Source organism: Pomacea canaliculata, linkage group LG11, assembly GCF_003073045.1.
Source record: "Pomacea canaliculata isolate SZHN2017 linkage group LG11, ASM307304v1, whole genome shotgun sequence".
Lineage (NCBI taxonomy): Eukaryota > Metazoa > Mollusca > Gastropoda > Architaenioglossa > Ampullariidae > Pomacea > Pomacea canaliculata.
The window spans coordinates 11774697-11802467 of NC_037600.1; the positions used below are offsets into that span (position 1 = coordinate 11774697).

A 27771-nucleotide genomic window follows, 5' to 3' on the forward strand; every position below is an offset into this window, starting at 1 on the left:
CTAAATGTCTTCGGATTATTCAATAGATAACAAAAGAATACAATTATTTCAGCCAGAATTGGTTTTACCGGGAAAGCAAAAATGATGTCAGGTATATCTACGACGGAACAAATGTTTGGTGTTTGCCTTTGTGTACACGTATTTGTGCATGTCTGCACTGATTAATCTGTGAATACCATGCAAATAAGAGTTTCGGCGAATGTGTACATGCGTGTACAATTACACTTTTCTGGGTATCAAAGTTAGTAATGAAATGTGGCAGTCTAAGAAGGAAAAAGTAAATTCAATGATTGTGTACTCGACTAACCGGGGCATCATTTTATTTTTAAAACTAACCTAGTCCAACTTCTAAACACGAAACTCTAGCAGTAGGCTAACCCACAATTAGAAAAAATGTCATGAGACGCCATCATTTAGAGGCAACCTATGTGCACAAACGCGCGCGCACGCGCACACACGCTCTCTTGTCCAGCTGTCGATTCCGGAGTCCCAAACCTCTGGTCGAACAGATTTGCACGTTAAAGACACTTAACCTTCCCGACAGGAAGATCCGCGAAGGACGGGAAGAGGATGGGTGACGTGAGAGGGCGGGTGGGGAGGAGCGGACATATTCTCCCGCCGGTGCCTCGCTCTCTATTTCCTCCGCAGCCCCTTCTTTCCATTACGCTGGGACAAAAGCTCTTTTACGGACCCTTTCGCCGCCTAGGAAGTGCATTACTGTTCTGCTCTCTCGCGCGCTCTGCGACTAGCGACGCCCCCCTTCTGATCGTTTTAGCCCAGTCGCCTGAGTTCGTGGCGAAAGAACTCGCGCTCGTTCTCTCTGTCACAAGAGCCAGTGTCCTCTATGGCGTACTCTGGTAATTCCTGCCTCGGGGATTTCTCGTGTTAACCCCTTACCGCCCCGGGTTCTCGAGGACAAAAATCTACCGGTTTTCTTTCTGCACGAGAACTCGATGCGCGCAAGACAGCTATTCATGTCCAATACGGAAGATGCCCAGTGGTTCGTGATTCTTTTGAACTGTTGTGTATGTTTCCTTCTTTTCCTTTGGGCTTTTCCAATCCACCCACCCACTTAGCCACTAATGCTCCGCCTTGATGACGAGGGGCAGTAGTACATACATGGAAAGCATAACCGTCACCGCCGTGCTTACCCAAATCATTTGATGTGATGTAAACAGAAAGATGATGCGTTCTGTCAAAGCACTGTTTGTGCAATAAAACTGTAGCTATCCCATTCTTCATTTTTGTTTCTTTTGCAAAGTGTCCTCAAAAATATCTGTAAACTCTTAATCGCACACATTAGAAATGATATCGGTATCGAAAGAAAAATCTGGTTAGTTTGTAGTGCATAAATGATCGCATTTATTTTGCCGCATTATCCCTCTTCTTGTGACATCTCCTTATTATCTTTTTCTCGAGATATGTACTGTATTGTAACATTTACAAATGACTGACGGTTCTAATTTTCCAAAACAACAATAATTATCACAGATATCACACGGCAAAAAAAAAAAGCTTTGCATTAAAGATATGAAAAAATAGGATTCTTGGCAAAATGACAGGCGTCGAAATGAAACAGCCAAAATGCGTGCCGCTAACAGGGAAAAGAACTGGCCTTCAAGCAAGCACGTGTCCTGCTTCTTTAAAATGACCGACTTCCTTTTTATTGTTTTGTTTTGGTTTGTTGTTTTTTTTTTTCATGCCTGCTTTTGTACCAACTTCGAGCCGCTAATGAATTATGGATCAAGATTTTATATAAACGAGTTTAAATCGTGGACAGCTCTTCTTCTGACGGGAAGTAACACTTAAACTGACGGTTCCGGACTGAAAGGTATGACTCCTTAGAAACGAGCCAAGGACCGCAACCCTGCACACAAATTCGCTCTAAAGCTTTCCATCTCATTGGACCAGGGGGGCTGCAAGACTCGACCACCAAAAAATGTTCTTTCGGGACTTTACCACATGGGCACCAGCCGGTTGCAGCGGCGATCCAACCTGCAGCAGACGTAGGAACACTGCAGGGAGACGGTGGCCGCCATGATGGTCAAGAGTCCGGCGAAAGCCAGTACATAGCCGAATCCCGGGTCAACGGACAGCGCCTTCTTGACGCTGAAACGTTTGATCTCCGTGAAGGTGACGAAGAGCATGGCGAAGAAAAGGAACAGCAGCGCCAGCAGCAGGAACTGCATAGCCTCGTCGACGTACGCCAGGCTTCGCCATTTGAACCAATAGTCATGGAGGTCCTTAGCGCTCATGCCGATGGCAGGGATGGCGATCAGGAAGGCCATCCCCATGGCCAGACGCGACTGCCAGAGGGGCCAGGCGAAGTGCGTGCGGTCTTCGCTGAAGGTTGTGCAGGTGCGGTTAACGCAATAAGTCCAGAGCCCCACCACCTCCACCTTATCCTCGTAGGTGCCTGTAAACCAGTCGTTCATGGCAAGGGACTCAGAGAAGAAGATGATGCCTACGCACACCAAAGGAACGGCCAGCATGATGGACAGGTGAGGCAAGTGCAGGGAGTTGCCGCGCATCACATCGCGAGCGTCGAACATCATCGATGACGACAGTCTCGCGTGGGCTGATGGAGGAGTAGGAGAGTTGACGGAGATGTGTGATGGTTCTGCCCTTGCTGCCTGTGGTTGTCGAGGCAGATGGCGCCCAGCTCTGGTCGCGAGGCTGGTTGGATGATTTGACTTCTGAATGTTGCTGGAACTGATCTCTTTAAGCCGCTTAAAACGGACTTCTTGAATGTAACCCAGCGCTTCTTTTCCACAGACGGTGGGGCTTGGTTTCGGGGGCGGTGATGAACTCCTGTACCTTTTTTTCCCTCTCTCTGAACCGGTTTTGTGCACTAGGACAGTCACTAACCCATCTATTTCAGAACATCCTTCCGAGTTGTTCTCAACCGTCACTGAGAAGTTTTCTAGCGTAGGGTTATCGTGTTCTTCATTCAGCGACCCGGCAAGTTTTTCTGCTGATCTTTGGCACGAGCTTGCAGTTCTGTTTCGATGATGCAACGAATTTTCTTTGCTGTCGATTTCTACGAGATGAAAATCGCTCGCTTTACGAGCTGCCTCGATTTTCCTTCTAGAATATTGGTTGTTGGAAAACTGGAGCAGATCTCTGGGTCCCATTCCTGGGATTTCTGATGAGTTACTGGAGCACTCACCAGGTTGTGCTAAAGGGCTGAGCGCGTGTGGCTGATCTTTCGTCTTCAACCGACTGTTACTAGTTCCCGGGTGACTAGTGTCTCTCCTATGATGTTTCAAAAACAGCTCGTTGTGTTTTATCGTGCGGTTCGGCATGACCCCAACGGAAGTGGATTGGGAAATCTTCATTGATCGTTTAGCCTTGTGAGACATCACGGGACGCACACTGCGTTTGGTTCTGCATGAACGGGGGCTCTGCCTGTAGTCAGCTTTGAATCTTTTAACGCTTTTTTCTTCGCAAGTTTGTGTATCTCGGACAGGATACGTTCCTGGTGCTGACGCTGCTGAGGAAGATCCAGTGGCTGCTGCGTTCACTTCTGGACGAGCTTCATCTGCCTGATGTTCTTCCACTGCTACGGCTGCCGCGTTGTTCAAGCAATGTGGAGTAGGTTCACCAGACTTCTCGGGAGTCTCACGCTCCATTATGCTCACGTGTCTAGGCGGCCTGACTTCCTGCGACTACCAAACTTACGCAATTTTTTTAGATGACGTAAACGAAAATATGACGCACTTCTAGAAGCGCAACTTAGGTTACAAAACGTCAGTGAGATCACGTGGTTTGACTGGACACAAATAAATAATTCTCTCTCTCTCTCTCTCTCTCTCTCTCTCACACACACACACTCTCACACTCACTCGACCGTGCCCCTAGAAGTTATTTATTATTGTATCTTGGCTTGTAAACCGCTTTTAACCAGTCTTGATTATGAAAAAAGATGCTGTTGGTGTTGTCGTCGTCTTCGTTGAATACACGTCGAGTTCCGACAGTACACAGATTACAGAGCATAGTGCATTGTCTCCGTCAGGTAGACGCTTACTTTTGAAACCCCAAAACAGTTCAAACTAAACCTCGAATCCAGGCAAAAATCTTCTATTATAGAGTTCTTTCATTCTTTAATTTTATTTTTTTGGGGTTTTTTTTTTCCCAAGGTATCCGATACCGCTTGGCGCTGATAAGGGGAGAAGAGGCGAACACTCTTTTCTTACTTAAAGCTTTTTGTCCGCCAGCGAGGCTGCACACTCGCCCGTGTTCCGTTACCCAGAGCGGTAAACTAATCGCCCTATCAAGTTAATTAAGTAGCTGGCAGTCGAAACCGACGAGTGACGGTCACCGAACACGGTTACGGTCCAGTGGATTTCGTTACACTGCGGCAGGAGTCCAAAGCACACGTCACTGCAAGATTAAGTGAAATTAATGATCGATTTCGGATTACATTAAAAGACGAGAGACAGTAATCTTTTTTCTACTTCTAATGGCTTGTTTCAAATACCGACTTATTCAGAAGCCGTCGAGACAATGACTACATGCTGAGTTCGCAGTCAGAAACTGATCCGACTTGAGCACACGAAGTAGTGCGTATCTGACTGCGCTTGGACGCGCTAAGTAGGGAAAATAGTACGCAGTCAGTGCTTGCCCATGTCCCCTTTCTCTCTGTATCTCCAGCGAGGTAATGGATGTGCACGTGCTAAATCTCTTACAAAATAAGCGAAATCTGGACATGCACGGTCAGCACTACTTAATCTTCCTAAGCAATCTTAGTATGAATAAAGTAAATGTATCGTATAACCTTATTTAGGTTTATCTGTGTACAACCATGATGTCACGAGTTGAGCTCTTTGTCATGCATAGTGATATTTGTGTGAATGAATCTCGAGAATAGAAGGATGTATAGCATTCACTGCTTTGGGTAAGTAGTATCAACCTGCTATTCTTCATTCTTGAAATGCTGTTTTGAACTGAGATTTTGGTTTTTTCCAGTGTGATGTTTGTCATCTTTTGATCCGAGACCGGTTCCTGCTGCGGATGAATGATGGGACTTTTTACCATGAGAGTTGTCTACGATGTTCAGAGTGTGGGGAGGAACTCTCCGGACAAAACAACTGCTACAAAAGAGATGGGGCTATCTTCTGCAAAACAGATTACCAAATGTATGTAGTACACATTACTCCTTTCTTTGTCAATTTGCTGGCTCACTTTGAACTGATGACGGCAATGATGTGTGCGGTCGGTTTTGTATTTTGCTAGAAAAACTTTATACAAATAATGACATCCCATGAACCTCTCCCTTAAATTTGACTTTTTACGGGTGTTAAGCAGGTACTAATCTTACTTTAAATTTCCTTTCCCTCTTATTACTCATGCAGGCACAAAAGTCAGAACTTCTGAGACATCAGCGACCATCTCCTCCCACCGCCCGCCATCTCTCTCTCTGAATAGCGTTCCTAGAAAAAGCTTCAGATGTAAATCATCATCAGTTTTTTTTTAAAGAAACAGAGAATCTTTGTAGCGTAGGATTTTCTAAAGGTATTCTTGATGCGAAACCCATGTTTTTATTCTGGGACAGCCTCTCTTGCTCAGAGGCAAATGAGTTTCTGAAGCGGGAAAGAATATATGGCGGGATTGCAGCGTGTTATTCCTAGTTCTTCGAGTTTTCGGCTCAAAAAGTGTAGGCTGTCCAAAAGGTTTCCTGGAATAAATTACTGTAACGACCCAACAACGACAGGCAGCACACATTTGAGCTTCGGGTCATCTCTGTCGTTTGTGACGATGGCGAACCACACTGCAGAGTGTAAAAGAGGGAAGGGATATTATTAACAATGCTGTGAACTGCCAGTCCAAAGCCTGAAAGCTACGCCAAAGTTTCCAAGAAGCTTGTGGCTCACTTTTAAACCATGTCTGCCGTTCATTTTGGGTAGCATAAACCTCACAAAAAGTATGAATGATAGTGACCAGCATCGCAGCCTCAAAGCTAGTGAGAAACACTACTCTAACTCAGTCACAATTTGGTGATATATTTTGAATTTTAAAAAAAAGCATAGAACGTGGAGTGACTAAGCGACGAAAATCTGTTCACTCTAAACCCTGTCACCTTGTTGCATAAACCATTAAACTGTTTTGTTCCTTCTTTTACAGGGTCGCTTCCTTTGTTCTCGCTATCTGTACACATGCATTAATAATGCCTCCCTAAAAAGCGCTGGGTTTCATTTTCTACCTCATTTTCATGCCATACTTTCTTACGACATAAGTCTCGCCTTTTGTGACCCCCTAATAATTATATGCGGTTCCCTGAATGAACAACACTGTCTGTAATGTAAATTAATCATCGAGTCAGAAACATTCACGGAACTTCAGAGAGCGATGCCTTACTTTCTGAGTAAGTTTACATGCATTTTTTTTTTTTTTTTACCATTCATCGGGCAAACAGAAAAGTGAGAAAAATAGAACGAATCTACAATCGAGAACGATCATTAAACCCTTGAGGGGCCTGAAAAGTGTCGAATATATGCAATGACCAGCATACTGTCTTAAATATTGGTCTCTGAAACAAAAGAGATAGGATCGACAGACAAAAATGAAGAAATTATTAAGAGAGTAAGACAGGGTCAGGAAAGGAGGCATTATCGTCGTCATAGTTACTGACGTCATCATCATTATCTTACAAGAAAAAATAGATGGCTTAATGTCTTTTCCGAGAAGACAGAAACTGCAGTAAAAGACGCAACGGAACCGTGTAGGAACAAGGTCTTTCGTTAAGCGCCGAGAAAATGCCTGCTCTAGGTAGATTTTCCCGGCGAACACTCTAGCTAAATGGAGACCCACGGGACGGTTCTCCCAGCATTCCCTTTTGTTCCCTGGTCCAAGCGAGACAGGAAGGAGAGGAAAGCACGCTCGAGAAGACGGGAAAGATAGGATGCATTTCCGGTCCTACCACTGGTCGTTAAAAACATAACGTGGCTAGTGACGCGAAAAGGAATTAGGCGGGAGAGTCACTTCCCCTTCTGCGGCGCTCTCGCCATTGAAGGAGGCAGGGGAGGTCAGACGGGTTAAAACTCGGACCGGATACTGGGCGTGATACCGACTGGTGCGTAGTTAAAGTCCGTGAAAAAATAGAGAAAGGTTCGGAATCTAATGGATGTTTTAAAGAGCTTTCACCTGAAGTAAAGGCGCCAGCGACGACCCATCAGGCTGCAGAGAAAACAAAATGAAACGCACTCCGCAGTCACGGAAGGCCACCCACGGCATAAAATTAACACTTCTGGCAACAACGGCGGGATTATCCACGAACCCCTACGAAGCGGGTTTTCTTTTTCTCGTCTTTTCTCCCCCTCCCCCTCATCTTCCCACCACCACCACCACCACCACCACCACTTCCACACAGATCATGAAGTATGTGTTAATTCTTGCACATTGTCTCTAACGTATCTGTGTACAATAAAACAGTAGTGTAATTAATTTATTAATAATTATTCGCTAATTTTATTGAATAATAGCTTTTCTTCAAAACACGTATGCAGTCGCGAGACGAAGGATAGTTACAAATAACATTGCGACCTAAAAGCAGTATTATACTCTTCGAAAATGTCAGCAAAACAAGGACACTCCTTTTATTTAGCTTTATTTAGACCAATATCTTATACAATCTTCGTTGGAGACAGAGATTTGACTTGAAGCTTGAAGGTCCCTATCCTACCCAGAGCAGGGGTCTGTAAACCCTGATGGTAGCTGTGTACAGGAGAAACGGACTCACAACCATATTTAGGCACCTGAGGCTTACACATGTCCTCCGTATGTCTCTCTCCATATACATACCCAACTGTAGTATCTAGTATGGCCTCCAGAAGGTTAAAGGTCAATGAAATGTGTATCTCAAAACACTGATACTGTAATGGAAGAAAAATAAAACTAAAAACTAAACTTTAATATTTAATGTAAGAGGATTACAGACAATAAAGAAATTTTCTCAATTTTCTCAAAGGCAAATGCCCTGTTGTAATGGATGCAATCAGCATCAGGCTGATGAAATCTGTGTTCTTACCATATTTCATTCTGTGTCCGAGTACTAACGTGTCTGCTAAGCGCAATAGACCTGTTATTCAGTGGGGAGATGCACTCTAGGGTGAGGATGATTATTACTATTACTGTTGTGTGCTTTCTAACATTCAAAGACGTTCACCCTTGTCTCGACAGAAAGTTTTCCAAGCGCTGCGCGCGGTGTGACCGGATCATCTGTCCCAAGATGGACTGGATCCGCAAGGCTACTACCATGTATTATCACCTGGCCTGCTTTCTTTGTGCGGTGTGCGGACGGCAGCTTTCAACAGGGGAGTGCTTCAAACTCATAGACGGCAGCATCCTCTGCGAGAAACACTGCGTGGACCCAGACCTCCAGAAAGGTTTGTGAATCCCAGTCCATGTCCACTTCTTTCGGTTCACATTATGCGATAAAGGATGGAGGATAGTTTATGGTTTAGATGCCGCCTCGTTCAAAAGTAACACATTAAGATAATGGCGCAGTAAAGAAGAGGTCTTGTTTAATTGAGCTATTCAAAAGTATTCAGTATCACACTGTAAGGGGGAGGGAAGGGCTGGGTGGCCAATCGGAAGCACTCTTCGGCCACGTACTGATCGTAAAGGGAAAGTGGAAAAGATGTGGTAAAAATAGAAAAGGAACGAACGTCGGGGAGTGTAAGTGTGGACAGGGTATATGGCTGAAATGGACGAAAACGCTTTCTAAGAACGCCAATATTCTTCTCTGCCTCTGACTATTAACGAGTTCTATGTCGCCGTTGGTTTCTATTCAAATTTCAATCTGCGTCCTATTCAGAGTGTTAATTTTTAATTTACATTATAAAAGATGAACGACCGTTACCGGCATACAATTTTAAAATAACACTTTGCTATCCCGATACGTCGATAATTTTTTTTTTCTATGCAATTTTAAATAAGAAGACACAATTACAGCGAAAAGTCTGATCAAATGCCTCTCCCCCCCCCACCCGCGGCGCACGCACGCACACGCATGCAAACACATGCATTCAGACCCTCCTATCTGTCTATGATTTGCATTGATGGGCACATTCACTAACATATTGCTGCTCCTGCGCGTGCAGAGGAAATCAACCAAAAGGCAAAGACTAAGAGAGTGAGGACGACCTTCACCGAGGAGCAGATCCGGATTCTTATGGACCACTTTGTTCATGACTGCAATCCAGATGGAGCAGACCTTGAGATGATTGCCAAGCGCACGGGACTCACCAAACGTGTGACTCAAGTAAGCGTGCCATCTTCAAGCATTATTATGATATAGTCCACTCTCTCTCTCTCTCACACACACACACATATTTAAAGTGTAGTAAAGTTGCTCGCAAAAGAAAATGAGGCACGAAAACTTAGCATTCCAAGTTATTCTCAGAAAGCAGAAGTTATATAAGCATCGTGATTTGCCTTAAGGAAATGGACAATGTACCTGCTATCGTTGACCAAACTCATTTTTCCCTTTCAGGTTTGGTTCCAGAACTCCAGAGCCCGCCAAAAGAAGCATCAGCAACAGCATCCCGGTGATAAAAAGAACAACAATACAACGACTGCGAACAACAACAACAGTTTTAACCCTTCTGGCCTTTTATCTGGCATTCCCAGCGTAGGAAGCGACCACAGCAGTGAACTGCCCGCGGAAATGCACAGTTTCTCCACAAGCAGCGAACATAGTGCGTATAAATAAATTAACACATTGATGTCACGAGGTTAGCAAAAAATGTTGATTTCAGTGCAAAAGATTTGTTTGAATTGCTTTCGATTCACAATGTAGCGACAAAAAAACAAGTTTTCCTTTTGTATGATGTGTGAAGATCCTCGGGTTAGCTTCCGTCTGTCGCGTGTTAATCAGTTCGAGCCCGTTCGATTTCAAATCTCCCAAATGAAGTCAAAAGAAAAAAATGATGCTGTTAGCTGATCTCATGTTGTGAAGTCTTGTAAACGCTATGAAATTATCCAGAAGGAAATGCAAGTATATGTCTAGATGTTATCAGGGGAAATGCGCTTTTCTGCCAATTCAGGCAACAGCTTAAATTGGACCCTTTTCGAAATTCCCCTAGGAGAGTTGCTTAACATGAATGCTGCTTGAATACCGTTAAAAAGTAAATGATTGAAAAAATAATGACTTCATTAATAGAATAAGCAACATAATAGTGATATACAGATATTGTTCGGATACTCACAGGTGAGGACTGGTCACCTGTGGAAGACGATGACCGACTCTCAGGTTTGACATCGTACATCGTGGAATGCCAGTAGCAAGCTGTGGTCCTTGACATTCTGTTGGTCAACTGAATTTCAGCACAGAGCACTACGTTCACGCCATCTGAAATGATGTTAAAGGAAACATTATTTCCAGCTGACGTCTTCAGATCTGTGTAACTTTGTGCACGACCCAAAGACAGTAACGACAATATGAAAGAACAAGTTGTGCTGTGACTAGACAGGATGTGATGCTCAGAATATCTTTGAATTTCTGTGGATTTGACAATATCTGTGCTCCGCTTGGTCAGATAACCTTTCTACCCCTTCACCTCATCACTTGCAACTGTCACTTCATCCCCAAGTTTCCATGCCTTCTCACAAGTGTCTACAACGGTGGCTTTTTTTAATTTTGATTTTTGTGTTAAAGGGGTTGCGCTAAACGAATACGAAAGAAAATTTCAGAATGGCCAGCAGAAAAAAGTGATGAATTTCGACAGTTGCAAGATTCCAGAGGACACCCTTGATTAGTTTTTGCTTTGGTTTTTATTTTTTTATTTTTTTAATCGAATGTAAGTACTAGGCTCCCCTAACTCGAAATTGTTGCTGCGTCTGTTGTTTGCATCAGCTAAGATTCATAGCTATTACCTGACATGTTAGTCATTTGGTCGCACAAACTCACCCACCCTTGCTAAAGACTCTTTTGTCCTTTGTCGATGTCTGCGAGTGCTGTACATTCAGTTCTTCGTTCTATCGACTTGGCTAAAGAGACTATCACAGCTCAAGCTACTGCTGCTCGAATAAGTAAGTGCTCAAGTTGGTTGTTAAATTTTTTGCCACTAATCTGCTACCAAGTTGATCACTTTGGTGTTATAGTAAAAGGTTCAGATTATCAATCAAAAAAACTAAAATTTGACAGTCGTCGTTCACATTACATTCACTAAAAACGATCCTTCATTTCTCATCCCAGATGCGAGTTTGTCTTTCGATAGAGAATCTCGGTGAAATAACGACTTCCAAAATGAAATCTGAAATTCTAATTAGCACATGATTTCATCACATTGGGAAGTACATGCCTTACAGATTGTTTAAATCCATTACTTGTTCTCAATGACTTGCATCTGTCAGTTGTACAGATGGCTTCGATACCGGGAATTTTGTTTTATTGCAGCATTTTGTTAAGGAATTATAATCGAGCGAGTCACTACCTTCTTTTGCATATTTCCTTACTTTTAATGCACCATAAATCCAGTCATCCTGATGTCTTTCCATCCTTTTAATCCTTTTATTAATCTAGTCTTGTGTAGACTAGTTTTTTTCCCCCTCACGTCTGCTTCCATAGGTTCAAGATAGCCAGTCACTATTTTTGAAATGACTTCTGCTCCAAATAAAAACTGAGCGCTATTCAGATTCGTATATTTAAGAAAAAAAAAATGATAGCGCCTTTTTTTTTTTTTTCGTTTACCAGACATCATAATAAAAACACACACAAAAACCGCACATAATTTAAATAAATTTTGTTATTATTTCACTGGGGTTTTTTTTTCTATGTTAGATTGTGACATTAGAAAAATTTAAGGAACGTTTGGGTCACGCTGAACTCAAGACAAATGTTCGTGGCCGATGATAGGGTGGTTCAAGCCTCTTCTCTATGTCCTTTCTGATGACAAGAATGTTGTGGGTGGTGAAACAATCGCTTATGCCCCACCCCCTTAAGCGCTGTCCTGGATTCTCGGTACATAAGTTATAAGTGTTTCCATGCTTCGAGCTCCTCCCACAGCAAGTAGATTGCACCGCACCAGTTACCTATGGCAACAGACGTGAATCATATTAGGCCGTTAATCTGATGATTACTTAATGCAAACTGACCCTACTGTGCTGCAAGGTATTACCTTACTTAGCCCTAACCTTTCTACTAATTATAATCGAAAGACCGTTTTTAAATTGAAAACCGGCTTGTGGTTTGTAGTAAAAAGGTAGAAAAGGTTAAGGTAATGGCAAAACCTATAATTAGTGTTTATTTTGCATGTGCTACAAATGACGAGAAAACTTTTTTTTAAATCCAAGAATTCTGTTTTAACTCTTTCTTTTTTATTGAAACTACCTCCAAGTTTCTTGAAATTTTGTGATTTTCAGTAATGTCATAGTGCCCGACAAAAGATTTTTTCAGTACAATATTTTGTGTAGATTCCACGAAAGACATTCAGCATGTTTTTCTTTGTGAGCAGAATAGTTGCTGGTTTCATTCATTTTCTTATGATTGTTATTTTTTATTCATGCAGCCATCCTTTTTATGTCCACATATGAACAGCCCCCAAGTCCTCTTACCATTGCTAGCCTCACTTTATCGTTTAACGAGTTATCATCACTTAACAAGTCGCATTAGAAAGGCAAGGGTTAGGGGCGGGGTTAAGACGTTCTATGTTCTTCACACTCAGCTGCCAGGTGTCACTAGCAGCAGTTCCGTCTGAATTACGACCCATTTCTCATGTGTCTCAACATTCTCAAGCCTTTTTTTTTTTCATTTGGAGGTGGGGCTAGAGTTTTTTTTTTACTAGTCTTTTGTATATATTCTTGTGATAAGCACATGCGTTCGAGTTCGTTTTTTTTTTCTTTCTTTTTTTTTTGTAAATAGGCATAGAAGATAGGGGATGAGATGTGCTGTTAGGTTCCACTCCCACACCCCCTTAAATTGATTTCCTGGGTTCAGATCTCCTCTCTGGTATGTTCTTCTTTCTGTGCATGTGGCATCGTTGGGGGTGGGAGGGAATATATTTTTTTGCTAAATTAGGCTACGTGCGTTAATTTTGTTGCTAGGTTACTCTGTTATCTGACAGACTGCTCGGGCCTTTTAGATAGAACTATTCTGACCCATTACATAGCACAGATCTGCAGTTTTACTTCGTCTTTGTTTTTTCTTTGTTTTTTATGCAGGCGTATGTGGCACGAGACACGACGAGCATAGAAACAAAAAACAAAAAAAAAAAACGAAGTAAAAAAAAATTAGAAGCCGTAATCACCGTTTAAAATGTGTGAACAGCGCATTAAAATTCACGGGAACAAGTGGTGTGGGAGGGAGGGAGTAGTTCAAAACGTTTCTAATAATGGTTGTAAGAAATGGGCGGTCCACTCTGATTTAAGACTCGCTGCGCATGTCCAAGAGCTGGCAGCAGAAACCACTCGGAGGGGTTGGGGTAGATGGGTGGCTGCCAGGTGCAATACAAGTCGGTGTAGGTGCAAGCTTGATGGTTAATGCAAAACATAAAAACAACCACAGTTTAGCTGAGTGGTACCGCGCTCAGCCATCCAGCTAGCGCCATGCCAAGCATTATGCACCTGGCCGTGACCCCCTGTCAGCCGTTAAAGCTCCTCCTTGTCTTTTTTTTTTTTTTGGCTTCTGTTTTTGGTTTTTTGTTGTGGTTTTTTTTTTGTGTGTGTGTTGTTTGTTTGTTTGGTTGGTTGGTTGGTTTTTGTTGTTTTTTGTGGGGTTTCCTAGGTTGGGGGTTTTTTTTTGTTTTTTTTTTTTTGTATTTTGTTTTTTTGTCGATTCTTTTCCCCATTGTCCTCCTCCTGCGTACACTTTAGAAATTTAAAATATTTCAACGGCTGCAGACCAGACCAGATGTCCGAATATTGCATGGATGAATGCCCTGTGACCTTCCTGCCGTATGCCAGCACACTGTGATCCGCTCTCTTCATATCTTATTTGTTCCAAAGCCCATCCCTCCATCGTTGACAAGATTAATGTTGCTAATGGATGTTTAAGGCTTGTGCTTTCAAAATTATTGGTTCTGTCATTTTTCTGCCCCCTTGTATTTCGTATGCCCTAACTTTTGAGTTTCATGTAGTACATAGTTTATCTTTGTCACGATTTTTATTTTCTCTCCTTGTATGTTGTTTTTTTTTTTTTTCATTTGCAAAATCACTAGCACCTCTTTTTTTTTTTTTTATCTTATTTTCTTTGATTTGATGATTTTCTAATTTCTTGTCTGTTTTCATCCATCGTCGGTTGACCCCCTTACTCGTTCTATCACGTTTGCCCTTCCATTCTCCACTCGTTTGGTTGGTTTATTTATTATTTTTGCGTTGTTCGCCTTAATGCCTTTTATTATTCCTTCAATGAGATGATATAGGACGCCGAATCCATCACGGATTCTTTAACATCTCTTACTTTTACTCTAGAATTTACTAATTTTGCTTTTCTTGAGATGCGCCATCTATAGACAACATGTACTGGGAGGGCGTGTTAAGAACAGCGTCGAAAAAAAAAAGACGAATGTTAGAGCCGCTCCACCCGATTTCACAGAAGAAGATGCACGTGCAGATTTCTGGGAGGTTTTTTTTTTCTCTCTCTCTTTTTTTGGCGCGTGTGAAAGTGTTAGATAACCCCACCTCATATACACCTTGGCACGGCTCGTCTCTGATTTTGACTGTAACAAGGGTTTTAAGACGAACCTTAATTCATCGTCACACCAGTTTCACATGCTGCAGTTCATCTCTACCCACTGTAAACGCTTAACTTCAGCAAAGGTACCTCCCCCTCCCCATTTGAAGGATTAGAACTGTAGAAAAACACTTACGATGCTACGCAACCTGCTTATGTTTTATTATTATTAGCGTATGCTCATTAGGACAGTTCCAAATTTTAGTAGTTTTGTTGGTAGGTCTTTTAGCGAAAATCATTTTTTACAAGATACTTTTTATCTGTTTTCGTTCTTTTTTTTCCACCAGAAGACCCTGCCATTCTTTTTGTCTCTCGATCTCACGCAATTCACCCAAGATATATGTAAAGCAAAGCCTGTGAAGCCCAACAGTCAAATATTTCTGTGCCGATTTTCTGTTTATTATCTGTGGTCTGAAAATAAACTGGTGGAAGAAGAAACCAGATAATGTCATATTTTGTGTGTCTCGAAAGAAGGGTGATGTGTGAGTGGGCTTTGCATGCCTGCGTGCTCTCTATGATATACCGTGTATGCTATAAATCATGTGACAATAGTTGTAACAGAATGCGAAACGATATAAAGTTTTTTTCATGTTCTGTAGGTTTTTTTTTCTTCTTAAATATAAGGATAACGACCTGTTCTTTCTCCACTATTATTTCAAAAGGGCGTGCGTGTGTGCATATATTTTTTGTTTTTCGTATTAAAATTAAGAAACGAAATTTTTATTTTGTTTATTTGTTTTTGTGGTTTTTTTTTTTCTTTTTGTTTGCTATGAAGTTAATTAAGAATATGCATAACATTTTGTGAAAACGAAAACAAAACCTCAGTTCTCTCCCTTGCCAACATGAACGGCTGCCAAATATGACCAACGACTACGGGGTCTTGACTATGACTACAATACTAAAATAATGTTATTCAAGTGCAAAAGCACTAACAACAGTGTAATCAATATATACAGAACAAATATAGCTAAAGAAGTCCAGCATTTTCTATATGTCATCTGTATCCAAGCAAAATATAAAACACAAAATTCTTTCATTAAAAAAAAGTATGATAACCTCTATTAAAAAACATGACAGCATATACATATTTTGCTAGGCTGACTCTTCCATCAAACATAATATTAAATATCAAATTCAGCAGTAAATACCATTATTCTGAAGGCTTGGAAAATACATGCAAAATAAAAGTGTAGGTTTGCTCACTGGATTGTCCCCGGTGTAAACAGATCTGATATGGATTGGTAATAGAATGGAATTTAAATTAATGATAAGAATAATGTACACAGGTTCAAGATTACAAAACAAACTCTTATCGGAAGATGGATTTTGTATTATCATTATATATAGCATCATTGAGAAAGATACATGGGACTTTGTCTGCATAAAAAAGGCATCAGTGTAAGAACCTTGATTTTAATTTATCACTTTGTAAGTATTTCCACATTATAGTAAAAACATGTTAATGACAAGACTACATCACTACACAAAAAACACTAGAAATGACAATATGGTGAAGAGCAGAATGACTTTCTAAATTATAAATGTTAGACAAAAAGTATGTGTATAATCCTTTGTTCACAAAATATTAAAAGAAAAATGTATAAAGCATTGGACAAAATTAAATAAACACAATCTTCACCCATATGAAGTTGTTACCCACAATTTAAAATTCACAGCATGTTATAATGACATAAAAATAATGTAAAATATGAAGAAGTACATTTTGTACATCACATTCCTCTGATGCAACAAGAATGATAAAATTGTCACAAAAATAAACAGACTACATAAGAGAATAATTTTTAGCATATCCATGCAACTTATCATTCATGCATCACAAATAGTCCAAACAAACCATTTTTGTGGTGGCAAACCTGGATGCGGTGGTAACCCTGGATTACATGAATGATATAATTTAAATGCCAGACGGATAGAATAGAAGACCAATCAGATTTTCAGAACAAAGCCAGCTTAAAGAAGCACATTAAAAAAATTATGAAAACTGAAATAATGCCTGCTAAGGTTTAGGTCTTGCAAATGCCTGGGAAGGTGAAACATCAGGTCGAGGTGGTGGAAGTCTTGTTGGAGGACCTGGTCTTCGTTCTATGCCTTTTGGCTCTTTTTGTAAACTTCTTGAAGATAAACCATTGCTTCCACTGACAGGCTTGTGACCTTGATTTTTTCCATCTGTGACTGAGCTGCCATTTAGTTTCTGTATCATGCTGGTCACATCAGATTCCCTTGCAGGCAAAGAAAGGGGAGGATACCTCTCTTTTACCTGAGCTGATGACCCGTCTTTATGATTACTTCCCTTGTTTAACTGGGACACTGACACACACCCAGAAGAAACCTGTGCCTGTAACTTGACAGTAGGACTGCAAATGAAAGCATTACTGTTACTGTTCCCATGAATGACTGTAGTGACAGACGACGATGGAGGAGGTACACGAGGTGGAGGCCTGGCTGGTGGGGGTGTCCATGCTCTAGTCCCTCTAATGTCTGTTATTTCTTTGTCTGGTAACACTTTTCGGCTGGTTTCAGGTGACACAGGTGTGGAGTGGGATTTCTGTTTAAAATCGTGGTGTTAAACAATTAAATGTAAAAGACTTAACACATTCCTACATTTCACACAGGCTTTAGTTTATGATACCACATTTCTGTATGTTTACACATGATTATGCATGTGCATGAGAGTGCACACATACATATGAATGCATATACTCATATATATTTATGTACTATTATTTACAATAGAGAGATAAATATTTTAAACACTCTGCAACCACTGTGAAAGGATTCCTATTAGGATGTAAAGGTGAAAAACATATCAATTAGAAAAGGCAATTTTTGACAAATTATATAGCTTTAAAATGCAAAAATATTATGTGATGAAAGCAAAAACAACAATAGTTGCTTTAAAATTTGCTGATATATTAGGATAAAATAATAAGTATTTTTGTGCATTTGTGCAAAAGCATGGGTATTAAATACAAAATGAGTGGATCTTTAATGACACTCAAATTTAGGGTCAAAGAAAGAAAACAGTGTGTAATAAATAACATTAACAGTACAAAAGAAGTAATAGTTACATCAGGGGAAAAAAGGTAACAATAATGCTTTACTGACCAAAACTGGTTGTGGTTTTCTAAATCTGTCAGATTCTTCAATACCATAGCCGGTGATATAAGACACCACCTGCAAATAATTCATGTGATGCTTTTCAATATTCGTTTCTCAGAGATAACACTCAAACAGGTAATGAGAATTTTTGAATGGTTAGTGGGTTCTAAATGGAAGTTTCTCTAGCTGGTATGCACTGACTTACATCAAAAGCCACATGCCATCTACCATTTCATGTCAAACCCTGACAACAACGTGTGTCAAAAAGTAAGACACATATCACAAAAGACAAATAAGACAAAAAACAAGCAACATGGACTGAGGTCCTGTCAGACACATCAACCTCTGCAAATTTAAAAAAGGTTCAAACTAAGTCTAAAAATTAAAATAAAATGAAATTGTTAGACTTTCGGTGAGAAAACAAATAAATGTTTCATAAGTATTTAAAAAACATAGACAATGTGGTCCTTACAACAATGCATAAGGCTTTTCCTTTCTAAACCTATAAATAAATCTTACCAATATAGCAAAATTTTATAAAATCTTTGTTTTGCACTTAACTAGTCAAATCTACTTCATTTTTTCCCATTACAGAAAGGATTTGTCAAAATATGATTTAGACCATTGACAGCACATGAAACAACTCAAGGGATTTCTAAAATCAATATGGTAATATTGACTGTTTAATCAAATCTCTAATTAGTCTCTACCTTAGACTGCGGCAGAAACTGTTTCTTTTCCAAATTATCAACAAGACTTTTGGCTGGTCTGAATATGCATGTCTCCAGGGGCAAAGTAATAAGATCGCCTTCAGCAATCTACCAAGATATAAAAATACAAAACTATTAAATAAACTATGCTCCAGAATAATTACTGCTTTTATATCTACAGATACACTTTAAAGCCTTAATGTTTATTAAGCTACTTCCTTAATGACATAAGCAAGGCATTTAGTTTCACAAAGAATCATTTTAATTGCATACATTACATGAAAATTTATAAGGCAAATAAAGCAATGGGAGTAAACTGACTAAAATATTAACAAACAGCACTAAAATAATTAATCAAAATTTATGAAGCAATAAGTGATAAACCTTTTTCATAGTAAAAGCATACCTTTCTACTGGCATTCTGTAGCCTTATTTTCTCCAGAGTATTCTGGTTTTGCTGAACCTGTTTTTTTTCCAAATTAGAAGGAGAAAAGTTTAAACCTTAAAATTAACATAAATTTTTACAAATTTTGTAGTTGCGGAATCTATATTTCTCTCTCCCTCCCTCTTTCTTACACACACATGCATAAACATACATAATTATGCACATGAACATAAAAAACAGACTGAGAGAAGCTTCATTCTTTCTCATTTTATCAGTTATTTTAAATGCTTTCACCTGTTCTACTGTTAACTTGACAGGCATGCCTAGCTGACGGTAGTCGATGAATTCTCCATTTCTAATATTTAGTTTAGCTTGTGCAAAATCTTGCTGTGCATTCTCTAGCCTAAAAGAAAACAATCAAGAACCAGTTCTTACAAAAAAGGCATACATAAAGTAATCCTCTCACTGTAATAAATCAACTTATTTATCATTTTACAGATGACTTTCTCAAGATAATTTGTAATATATATATTACATATTTATATAATACTGGAAAAAGTTACACTTTCAATGACTAACATCAGAAAGATGATCATGATGTTAGGATAAGGTCTTTTGCTTAATTGCAAGAGATAAAAAAAAAGAGTTAATCAGTAAATATCTAGAAGAGAAATAACTCTTATTAACAATCATCATCCTCCTTTTTAGGCTTACCTTCCAAGAAAATATTCTGTAATGGCACGTTGGAAATATGCTACAGCCAAATAGGGATCTCTTTGGACACACTGATTCAGATTCTGTGAAAAAAAAAGTTCACTGTTTATTATTATTTACAAAATATTATATATATATGATGAACTCCTGCATGATTAGCATATATGACAGATATCAAGATGTACATGTGCCACATTTATGCCATAAATTTAAGTTCATTAAAGTGAAATATGCGAGCATATGTTTATATCAATGGTTCCAACCCTGGAAAGGGACACCCAGAACCAAGTCCGATGGCGTGGTGTAGTTGCAGCCCTATGCTCCACTGGGGGTGATTAGGAACAAGAAGAATGTTTACATCAATGTGTATTAATCCTGATACAATTTAGCTATAGGTCTCCCATTTGCACTAATATCTATGCCCACTAGTCTGATCAGATTAAACAAGGTGGATCGATCTCTACAATCTCTATAGGTTTTTCTTCAACCTGTCCTTTTAATGTCCCCTTTCCATTTTAATTCTTTTTCCTTTCTACAAATAAATCTACTTATGCATGTTTTATAAATCATTGACATGTAAAAGATACTGATTTGCATCCTCCATTCTGTGAGTACCTCTAAGGCTGCTGCGTAGTTTTTAGATAGGAGATCAACAGTGGCCAAGTTGAATGATATCTTTGCAGAGTGGTCGTGGATTTCACGAAACTGCTCTCTCGCCTCCTCTAGGCGGTTGTCATCGAAAGCTTCGACTGCTTTCTGCCACACGGACACAATCTTCGGGCTCACTTTGCTGGCCATTTTATTTTCACCGTTCACTTTACTTAAAATAAATCACAAGCTTGTTCATCTTTGCGGTATTCGATCGCACCAGTTAAACTATCAAGGAAAGTAAACATTGTCTTTTTGGGGGCGTTCTACCCACACACTCGCGCGCACCCCATCACCGGAAGTAAGGAAAATCCCATCACGTGGTGCGTATGATGTCATTCATTCAAGACCTACTATCCGTGAGTCTTTTAATCGGGAATACCCGGTGAGACAATGTATACATTGCGTTGTGGTCTGCAGACCTATAGAAAAAAGTTCGTAAACGGCCTATAATCATGATTTCAGTTAACTAGAGCAACATATACTAATGATCTGATGCTTTGTTCTCTTTATTAACTATATCATAACCAATACATCCAATGCCGATATTCGTTTACACCGAAAGATTCGCATCTGTTCGATCGAGCGTTTTCTGCTCTGCCGCCATTTACAAGAGAAGCAGTTTATAGTGTCTCTGCCTCTAGAAATACAACTACACAGCCCGCAGACATATCACTCACAGGATGAGACCACGAACTTGTATTGGAACGGTTCCTTGTTTACACCCGACATCAAGCGTCTACGCGTTTTGAGAGTGTTGGCTTGGACCTACCCAGCAAACATGCAAGATTCTGCCAAGCTTTATGCTTTAGCTATACTGCGATCATAAGACTTCAGCCTCCTGTAAGATGGGTAACTGATCGAAGGATGGATAAAACACTCTTATTAAACATTTTCTAGACATCCCGTTATGATATGACATGCTAATATCAGTAATAATTAAAGACACTCAAGAAAAATTCTTAACAGCTTTTTAACCGTGATATTCCAGGGAACAATATGGAAACAATTATTTGACTTCACTGAATTTTGTTAGTTTAGACACGGAAAAATGGCAAAGCTACCAGCTATGGTTTGGTCATTTCATCCTCTCATTGAATAAATGCAGTTTTGTTCGTTCTTAGTCGTTTGACTACATGAATTGAGCAAGGAAGTCAAATTATTGTAAGTGCGACCTCACTGTGCAGTTGTACAAGCTGTTCAGTATTACATTGAATTGCATTCCTTTATACATGGTCAGAACAGGCCCCTTTCTCGATGATTTGTCTAACGACTTGACACAAAATAACGACCTATAGGACCATGTAACGTGTCGCTGGATAAAATAAAGCGAAATAATCTGTATAAATATCAACTCCCCGATGCCCGTGACAGTGTTGCAAGCAAACAGTTCTAGACATGTCGGGGTGAGAAATCTCTCTTGAGGTGTAAGTTTAGTACCTTAGAGTCCTTGTAATGTGATGAGTGCCTGTTAATCCACACGCGCGCGCACACACACACACACGTCCAACTGCATGAGGCGATATGTATAATTATTTGTAGCCGCACTTGCTGTGTATGCATATACACAAATCAAGAACTGTTGACAAGTATTTTATCTTGCGGCACAGACAAGCGATAATCTAAGAAACAAAAATTATCTTAAACCATAGACGCCTCCACTTGGAGATAGATGAATCAACACAAATCAGTGCTGCCTCTTGAGGACGAGCGATCCAACCTTCTCTATCATGAAGGCTGCCTCTTGGGGCCACACGTCATACACAAAATAATGCTGCCTCTAGGACCCCGGTTTTCAAACTTTTCCAGACGAGTACCACTTTCGAAAATACGAATTGACCGAGTACCGAGTATCGCCTCCCAACCCTACTCCCTGCGAATATATACACTAGTCTAGGACTTAATCATGGTGCTCGCGTACCACCCGTCATACAGTTTGAAAATCGGGACTGTGGGCCTCCTAGGACATAGGGAACAAGCGACCCACCCTTCTACTTCTTGTCTTGTTACTCTTGGTTAGCAAGTTTTTACCTTTGATGTTAGTGGCCCCTAGCCAGTTACTAGGACCAAATATTCCATGGCATGTATCAGGCCCAAGACTCCGTGGCATTAGCCAGGCCCAAACACTCACGGCCATCTTCCATAGCCCGTCTCCCGGCCCCTTAGACAGTTACAATAAAAACAAATTACTAATGAATATCTATATCTTTAAAAGAATACATGAGAAAGTCAACATACAAAAAAATTCGAAATAACAACAACAAAATGAACATCGCACCTTTCCAGCGTTCATCCACTTGCCGTGTTTCACTGGGAAGGGAAGCACTGAGCGGCGAGAGTTAATTATATCCTTTCCCACTTTCTTAAAATAAAAACAACCTGTTAGTCATGCGACAGGTACGACTTGGTCTTCCACACTGTTTAACCTCATGTCACCCCTATGTGACACCATCCATCTAAGTCTCTCGCTTACTTTTTTCTACCTGGTTATTTCTATTTTTGTCTTTCATTGTTTCTCTCCCTCTCCTTCTTCTTCTCCTCGACTTTTCCTCTGTTATCTCTTTCTTCATTTTCTTTTTAACTCATCTTCCAGTGTGTGTGTGTGAGGGAGAGCGTGCGTGAGCGCAAGCGTACCCTTCTTCAATCGTCTGCTCATCTCTGCTGTTTTCAAAGTCAAGTAATATATGCAAAGCCTTTAGAACATCCGTTGTCATCAACATGTGCGATGACCACGCATGCGTCGATCGCTCCTTGTGTGGATGACTCGTTTACAAACCTTGCTTATTAACGCATGACTGGTGATTCGTCACTTCTGTGTCGGTGACAGATGTTTCGCCGCTGATGGGATTGCTGTTTACGAGTTCCTGCCCTGCTAACAACAATTTGCATGTCATTTTGTTGCTATTGTTGTTTTATTTTCTTTCTTTCTTTTAATCGTTTTTTCTACTCATTTTCATAAGAATCTCCGTAGATAACTTGCGCTACGACCAAACTGATGTCTGTAAAATGTTTCTTACTCTAAAAACCTTGACCATTGCCAAGGAAAACAAAAAAATTATTTTCCAAGAAATAATTAATTTACAATTATTATTGTTTCATGGTTTTCAATTTTACCCCAGCGTATTCCTTTTCCAGTTAAAACTACTCACGATATTTCTTTCGAAACGGCTTTGAAATGTAAACTGTAATGACTAATCTTTAGGTTTCTTTTTATATTGCAATCATGATGTGTGCGTGTGAGTGTGTTTGCGGGGGATAACCGACGATGCCGTAAAACTACTTTCGTGACCGAGATGCTTGATATTCTGCAAGACTGTGAAACAATTTCGGACAGAAGACTTATCGCTATGGTATGTACTAGTTCCCTAAAGTCACCAAATGTCTGCATGTGAAATCATTGCCACCACATTCGTTTGCATCACGTGCGCCAACGACTTTCGCGTGCCAGCGCTCTCGAGGGGGCAGGCCCCTCCCCGGTCCCCCCATGAACATCACCTAAAAGACTCGGCGCAGGAGCAGGCACAGCCTTCGCCCTCTCGTGTTTTGGCCTGTCCATAATTATGGATGCGCGTGTCCGCAAACATTAGATCCCCCCGTGCGACCAGCCACGCGGCGACAGGCCCAATGCGCATGCGTGCGATGACCTGTTGTGGTAGAGTGGACCGCGATTTTACTGCTGCCTCCACAAATTTTCTGTCACTGATCGTTCATTTCCGGGGCATCGGGGAACGAGTCTCGGGGGTAATTCGGTGGTAAAGGCCAGACAATCTTACCAAGTCCAGTGTAAGAAGAGAAAAGAAAAAAAAAATGGGCTGGCATCGGAACGTTCGGATCTTTAGTTTCTGATAATTCGAAATTACCTAAATGGGGGAAGTGGGGAGGGGAACAGTTATTAACTTCATAGCTTAGTGGTTAAATTGAATCACCTTTCATCATGTCTCTGGATGCAACACGAGTTAAAACAAACATCAGCAAGTCAAACAATATGCTAAAAATGTGGATAATAATGATAAAATGCGTGTTTCAGGATGGAATGGTACTTATTAAAATAGGTGCGGGTTCGGTGCACGCTTAAACGCTTCACGAATCTCTGAATGTTAGTAAGGGAAAGCCAGAAGGCCAAATATGTTTTAGTCGGTTGTGAACAGAAATGCATGGGGTACAATTGTAAATATTCTCTGTGACATGTTTTGCAGCTAACCCCAAATACAAAGATCGATCTCGTGACATGTGGAGCCAAACATGTTTTTTCAATCTCAACGCATTCTGCAATGCATAAACAATAACAAGAGGAAGAAATTGTGCACCCAATCGGAAATGGTCTTCTACGCATTTTCTGGGCTCCGTTCAAGACATTTACATATCGTATGATTTTTCTCGAAGACATTTAAAGAACTGCTAGAGACCAAGATATTTCTTGCCCAGACTTTGAGTGTATCTCTTCGAAAGAAATGGAAAAATGGTGAATGTCGACAATCATCTCGAAAAAATCACAGATGTCTAAGGATGCGCCTAATTAACAAATGGTCACAGCTGTTTCATTAGCTGTAGCTTTCACCACGTGAACGTATCCATATACATTCGTGACGTCATGGATTTGATGTCTTTCTCTGCATGTTGATGTTGGTAGGAAGGGAGTGAGCGTTCTTCACTCACACTTCCAGGATAAATATCTCTTGTCCTGAGCCAGGTTTTGAACAGTTAAAAAAAAACCGCTCTAGTAGGTCTGTAAAAGTCCCGACTGCCAAGCCCAGGCTGGCTGTGCAAAGTGTGAATGCCCTTCACCCGGTAGTTGAACGCTCTGGAACTGTAACGAATATGAAAACTTCGATCATTTTGTAAAATCAGCTGTGATTGGTCTGGAATGAACGGTCTTCCTAAGTAACTGTTCCCTTCACTCACCCCCTCCCTTCTCCAACCAGCATCGCATCACTATCGCAAGGATGAGCATATATATACATGTGTGTGTAGGAGTGGAATCAGAAAGGGGTAACGGAAATAAGCGCTCTCTAGTCTGACTACATATGATGCAGTTGTCTGACTTTGTGCATGATAGATGACAGGTTGTTGTCGAAGTGTTTATCTTAGCGAGTTCGCAGAAGAAAACATTTTCGAAGTCAACTCTTAGTCTGAAACGTGCCTTGTAAGGTTGGTTCTACCAAGAGACAGATTTATTCCACTCGCTTGGCTTCACTACATTTGGTGAGTATGGCAGTTAAAAGTGATATTGTTCAGTCTCGTAATATGCTCCAGAATTAAGACAAAATATAACAAGTATTTGCAAGTAGCACAGACGAAATGGGTACACTCTTTACAAGCAATAAAATATGTCCACACGTATTTTAAAGTTCATGCAGTACAACCACGTTTCGGTGAGCGACTGATCCCATGCATGTACACACTATGATGTTCACAGACCTATGAACTCGCCTAACGATTCTTCCATCGCTCAGAAACGTATTAGATGTACTAGAGAGGCTGAGAAAGTATCTCCCTCGTCAAATGAATTGTGACTGGACCTATTAAATCCACTTCCACTGCACAAGATCAGATTTTTAATACTCGTTTTTCAAGAATTTCATTCCGTCAACAACGATTGATACAGTAATTTCTTTTCGGGTTTTTTTTTTTTTTTTTTTTTTTTTTCATTGAGATGTTGTTTAGAACTTTTTAAGTCTTAATCGTGGGTGACACATGTTGGGTTTGAGAAACACCAGCTTCATCAAAATATCGTTCAAACTCAGCATCACCATGGCAACAGCACGAATGCAGAGGACAGTGGCAACAAGACTGATGCTACTCCTGGCGATAGTCGCCTGCAAGCTGGGCGTGGATGCCAAGGTGGACTATGTGTGCACCTTCGGACCAATGCTTTCAACGCAAGGCAAGTTCATACTAGTCATCTTCTCTCCACCCTTTTAAAGATCCCAAACACTTATTACTTTACTAACATACTCATTCCTATACATCTTTTCCAAGCCAGTTTTAATACTCTTTAATCATTGTTGTCGTTTCTTATTTATCGTCCTTGACTATATTTCCAATTGTTTTTAAAAAGGTACGGACTCTGTACCTCTGAGTTTAAATACATCTACAACCCCTTCTGTAGACGTTTCTGTAGACTTCTACATTATAAGCTGACCCTTCGGTCTGCCACTGTTTCCAGTTCCATTCCGTAGATAATCCCGAGGTAGCTTATTTACTACCAAAGACAATCTCTTTATTATTAGTGCCTCATGATCGGGGCCTCAGGCGACAGTCGTACATTTTCTGTTTTTATCTTACCATGGAGGGTTCCGAATAATATAGGAGTATGATATCTTTTACATAGCACATTTTTGGGGATGCATGTGTGTGGGTGTAGCAACTGTGAACAGTTCCACGAAGAAAAAAAAAGAAGAGACACTAGCTTGTTATTGTTGCACAGGTCCTGATGGCACTCTACTGCACTTCTGCTCCACGGGCATGCAGCCACCATTCGTGACTCGCGGCCATTACATCGTGGCCACTGACAGCGCCAACCCGGGCAGGTGCTTCGAGTGCGTGTGCGAGGATGACATCGGCATGGCGTGCTGCGAGAGGCCGTGAGTTGTGAACTACAGTTTTCTCATGATACAATCCACGTTTTGCTCTATGGCCTGCATCCACTAAGTGTTTGCGGAACTCCCATCCAAAGACCTGCACATGGGAGTTGAGAAATAACGGTTACGACGACGACGACGACGATCATGACAACTATGATGAAGACAATGACGATGACAACGACGAAAATGGTAATTCTTTTAGAAATAATACAATCGGGTTTGTGCCATCTGTCTGAACAATTAACGAGGTAAGTATCACCAAGGATATTATAGGATATCAGTTCGTGGTATCACGGTTAATAATTTTCATATTCAAGCGACATCTGGAAAATTGTCAATCTTTCTTAAACGGAAAGCATTTCCTTGGAGCAAAGCACCGTCTACTACTGCTATAATAATAATAACAATGATTTAAATGAATCATTTCTGGTGTAGTTCCATCAGGCGTACATGCATTGTTACTTCTACGATGCTGCCTGAATTCAGGCCAAATTAAGAGGACATAGGTCATCGACTGTATCCCTGACTACAAAACATCTCAACTAGCCTTGCTCAAGATGCGAGAAGTGTTTGTGCTTGTTTCCTTTTTTTTTTTTTTTCACCCACTCGGTAGGACAAGGGGAAGTAAGTACTGTTTATCCGTGTTAATGCAGTTAATGACATATTTTCGTCTATATTATTTTGCAGGTGCCCGTCAAATTAACAGCCCCCAGGACTGCACAAGGCGACAAAACATGCTCACACACGCAATCACTGGAATAAACTTGACATGGTTTTGTATTTCTACTGTGTACATTAAATGGTTTGTTTTCTGAATCCCAATGTTTATCTTTGACTCATGTATGCGTATGTAAGTGATGTGAGCCCCACTGATATGCATGAAGTTTCTCCAGCACTAATATAACTGAACTGAGCAAGCACAACACATCTTCTAGACAG

At 40.5% G+C, this 27771-nt stretch overlaps 3 protein-coding genes across 4 annotated transcripts; 2 read left to right on the forward strand and 1 right to left on the reverse strand.

Moving 5' to 3' along the window:
- Positions 1–4660: 4660 nt before the first annotated feature.
- On the forward strand, positions 4661–10284 carry LOC112575743 (LIM/homeobox protein Awh-like). Its single transcript, XM_025257750.1, has 7 exons — positions 4661–4759; positions 4969–5138; positions 5907–5962; positions 8049–8384; positions 9102–9262; positions 9494–9698; positions 10211–10284. The coding sequence occupies exons 1-7, from the start codon at positions 4661–4663 to the stop codon at positions 10282–10284; spliced, it is 1101 nt and encodes a 366-aa protein (XP_025113535.1).
- A 2486-nt stretch (positions 10285–12770) lies between these two features.
- Positions 12771–20558, reverse strand: LOC112575082 (NADPH oxidase activator-like). Its single transcript, XM_025256641.1, has 7 exons — positions 20216–20558; positions 19601–19683; positions 19181–19289; positions 18908–18964; positions 18502–18609; positions 17798–17866; positions 12771–17237 (listed from the first exon to the last, which is right to left on the reverse strand). Exons 1-7 carry the CDS (start codon positions 20396–20398, stop codon positions 16689–16691), a joined length of 1158 nt encoding a protein of 385 aa, XP_025112426.1. The 5' UTR covers positions 20399–20558; the 3' UTR covers positions 12771–16688.
- Positions 20559–25202: 4644 nt separating this feature from the next.
- Positions 25203–27648, forward strand: LOC112575085. Of its 2 annotated transcripts, XM_025256644.1 has the most exons (4): positions 25203–25450; positions 25993–26132; positions 26676–26832; positions 27520–27648. In XM_025256644.1, the coding sequence occupies exons 2-4, from the start codon at positions 26000–26002 to the stop codon at positions 27533–27535; spliced, it is 306 nt and encodes a 101-aa protein (XP_025112429.1). In that variant the 5' UTR covers positions 25203–25450; positions 25993–25999; the 3' UTR covers positions 27536–27648. The 2 variants fall into 2 exon arrangements, with proteins under 2 accessions (XP_025112429.1, XP_025112428.1); XM_025256643.1 differs by lacking the exon at positions 25203–25450 and having other exon boundaries at positions 25466–26132.
- The last annotated feature ends 123 nt before the right edge of the window (positions 27649–27771 follow it).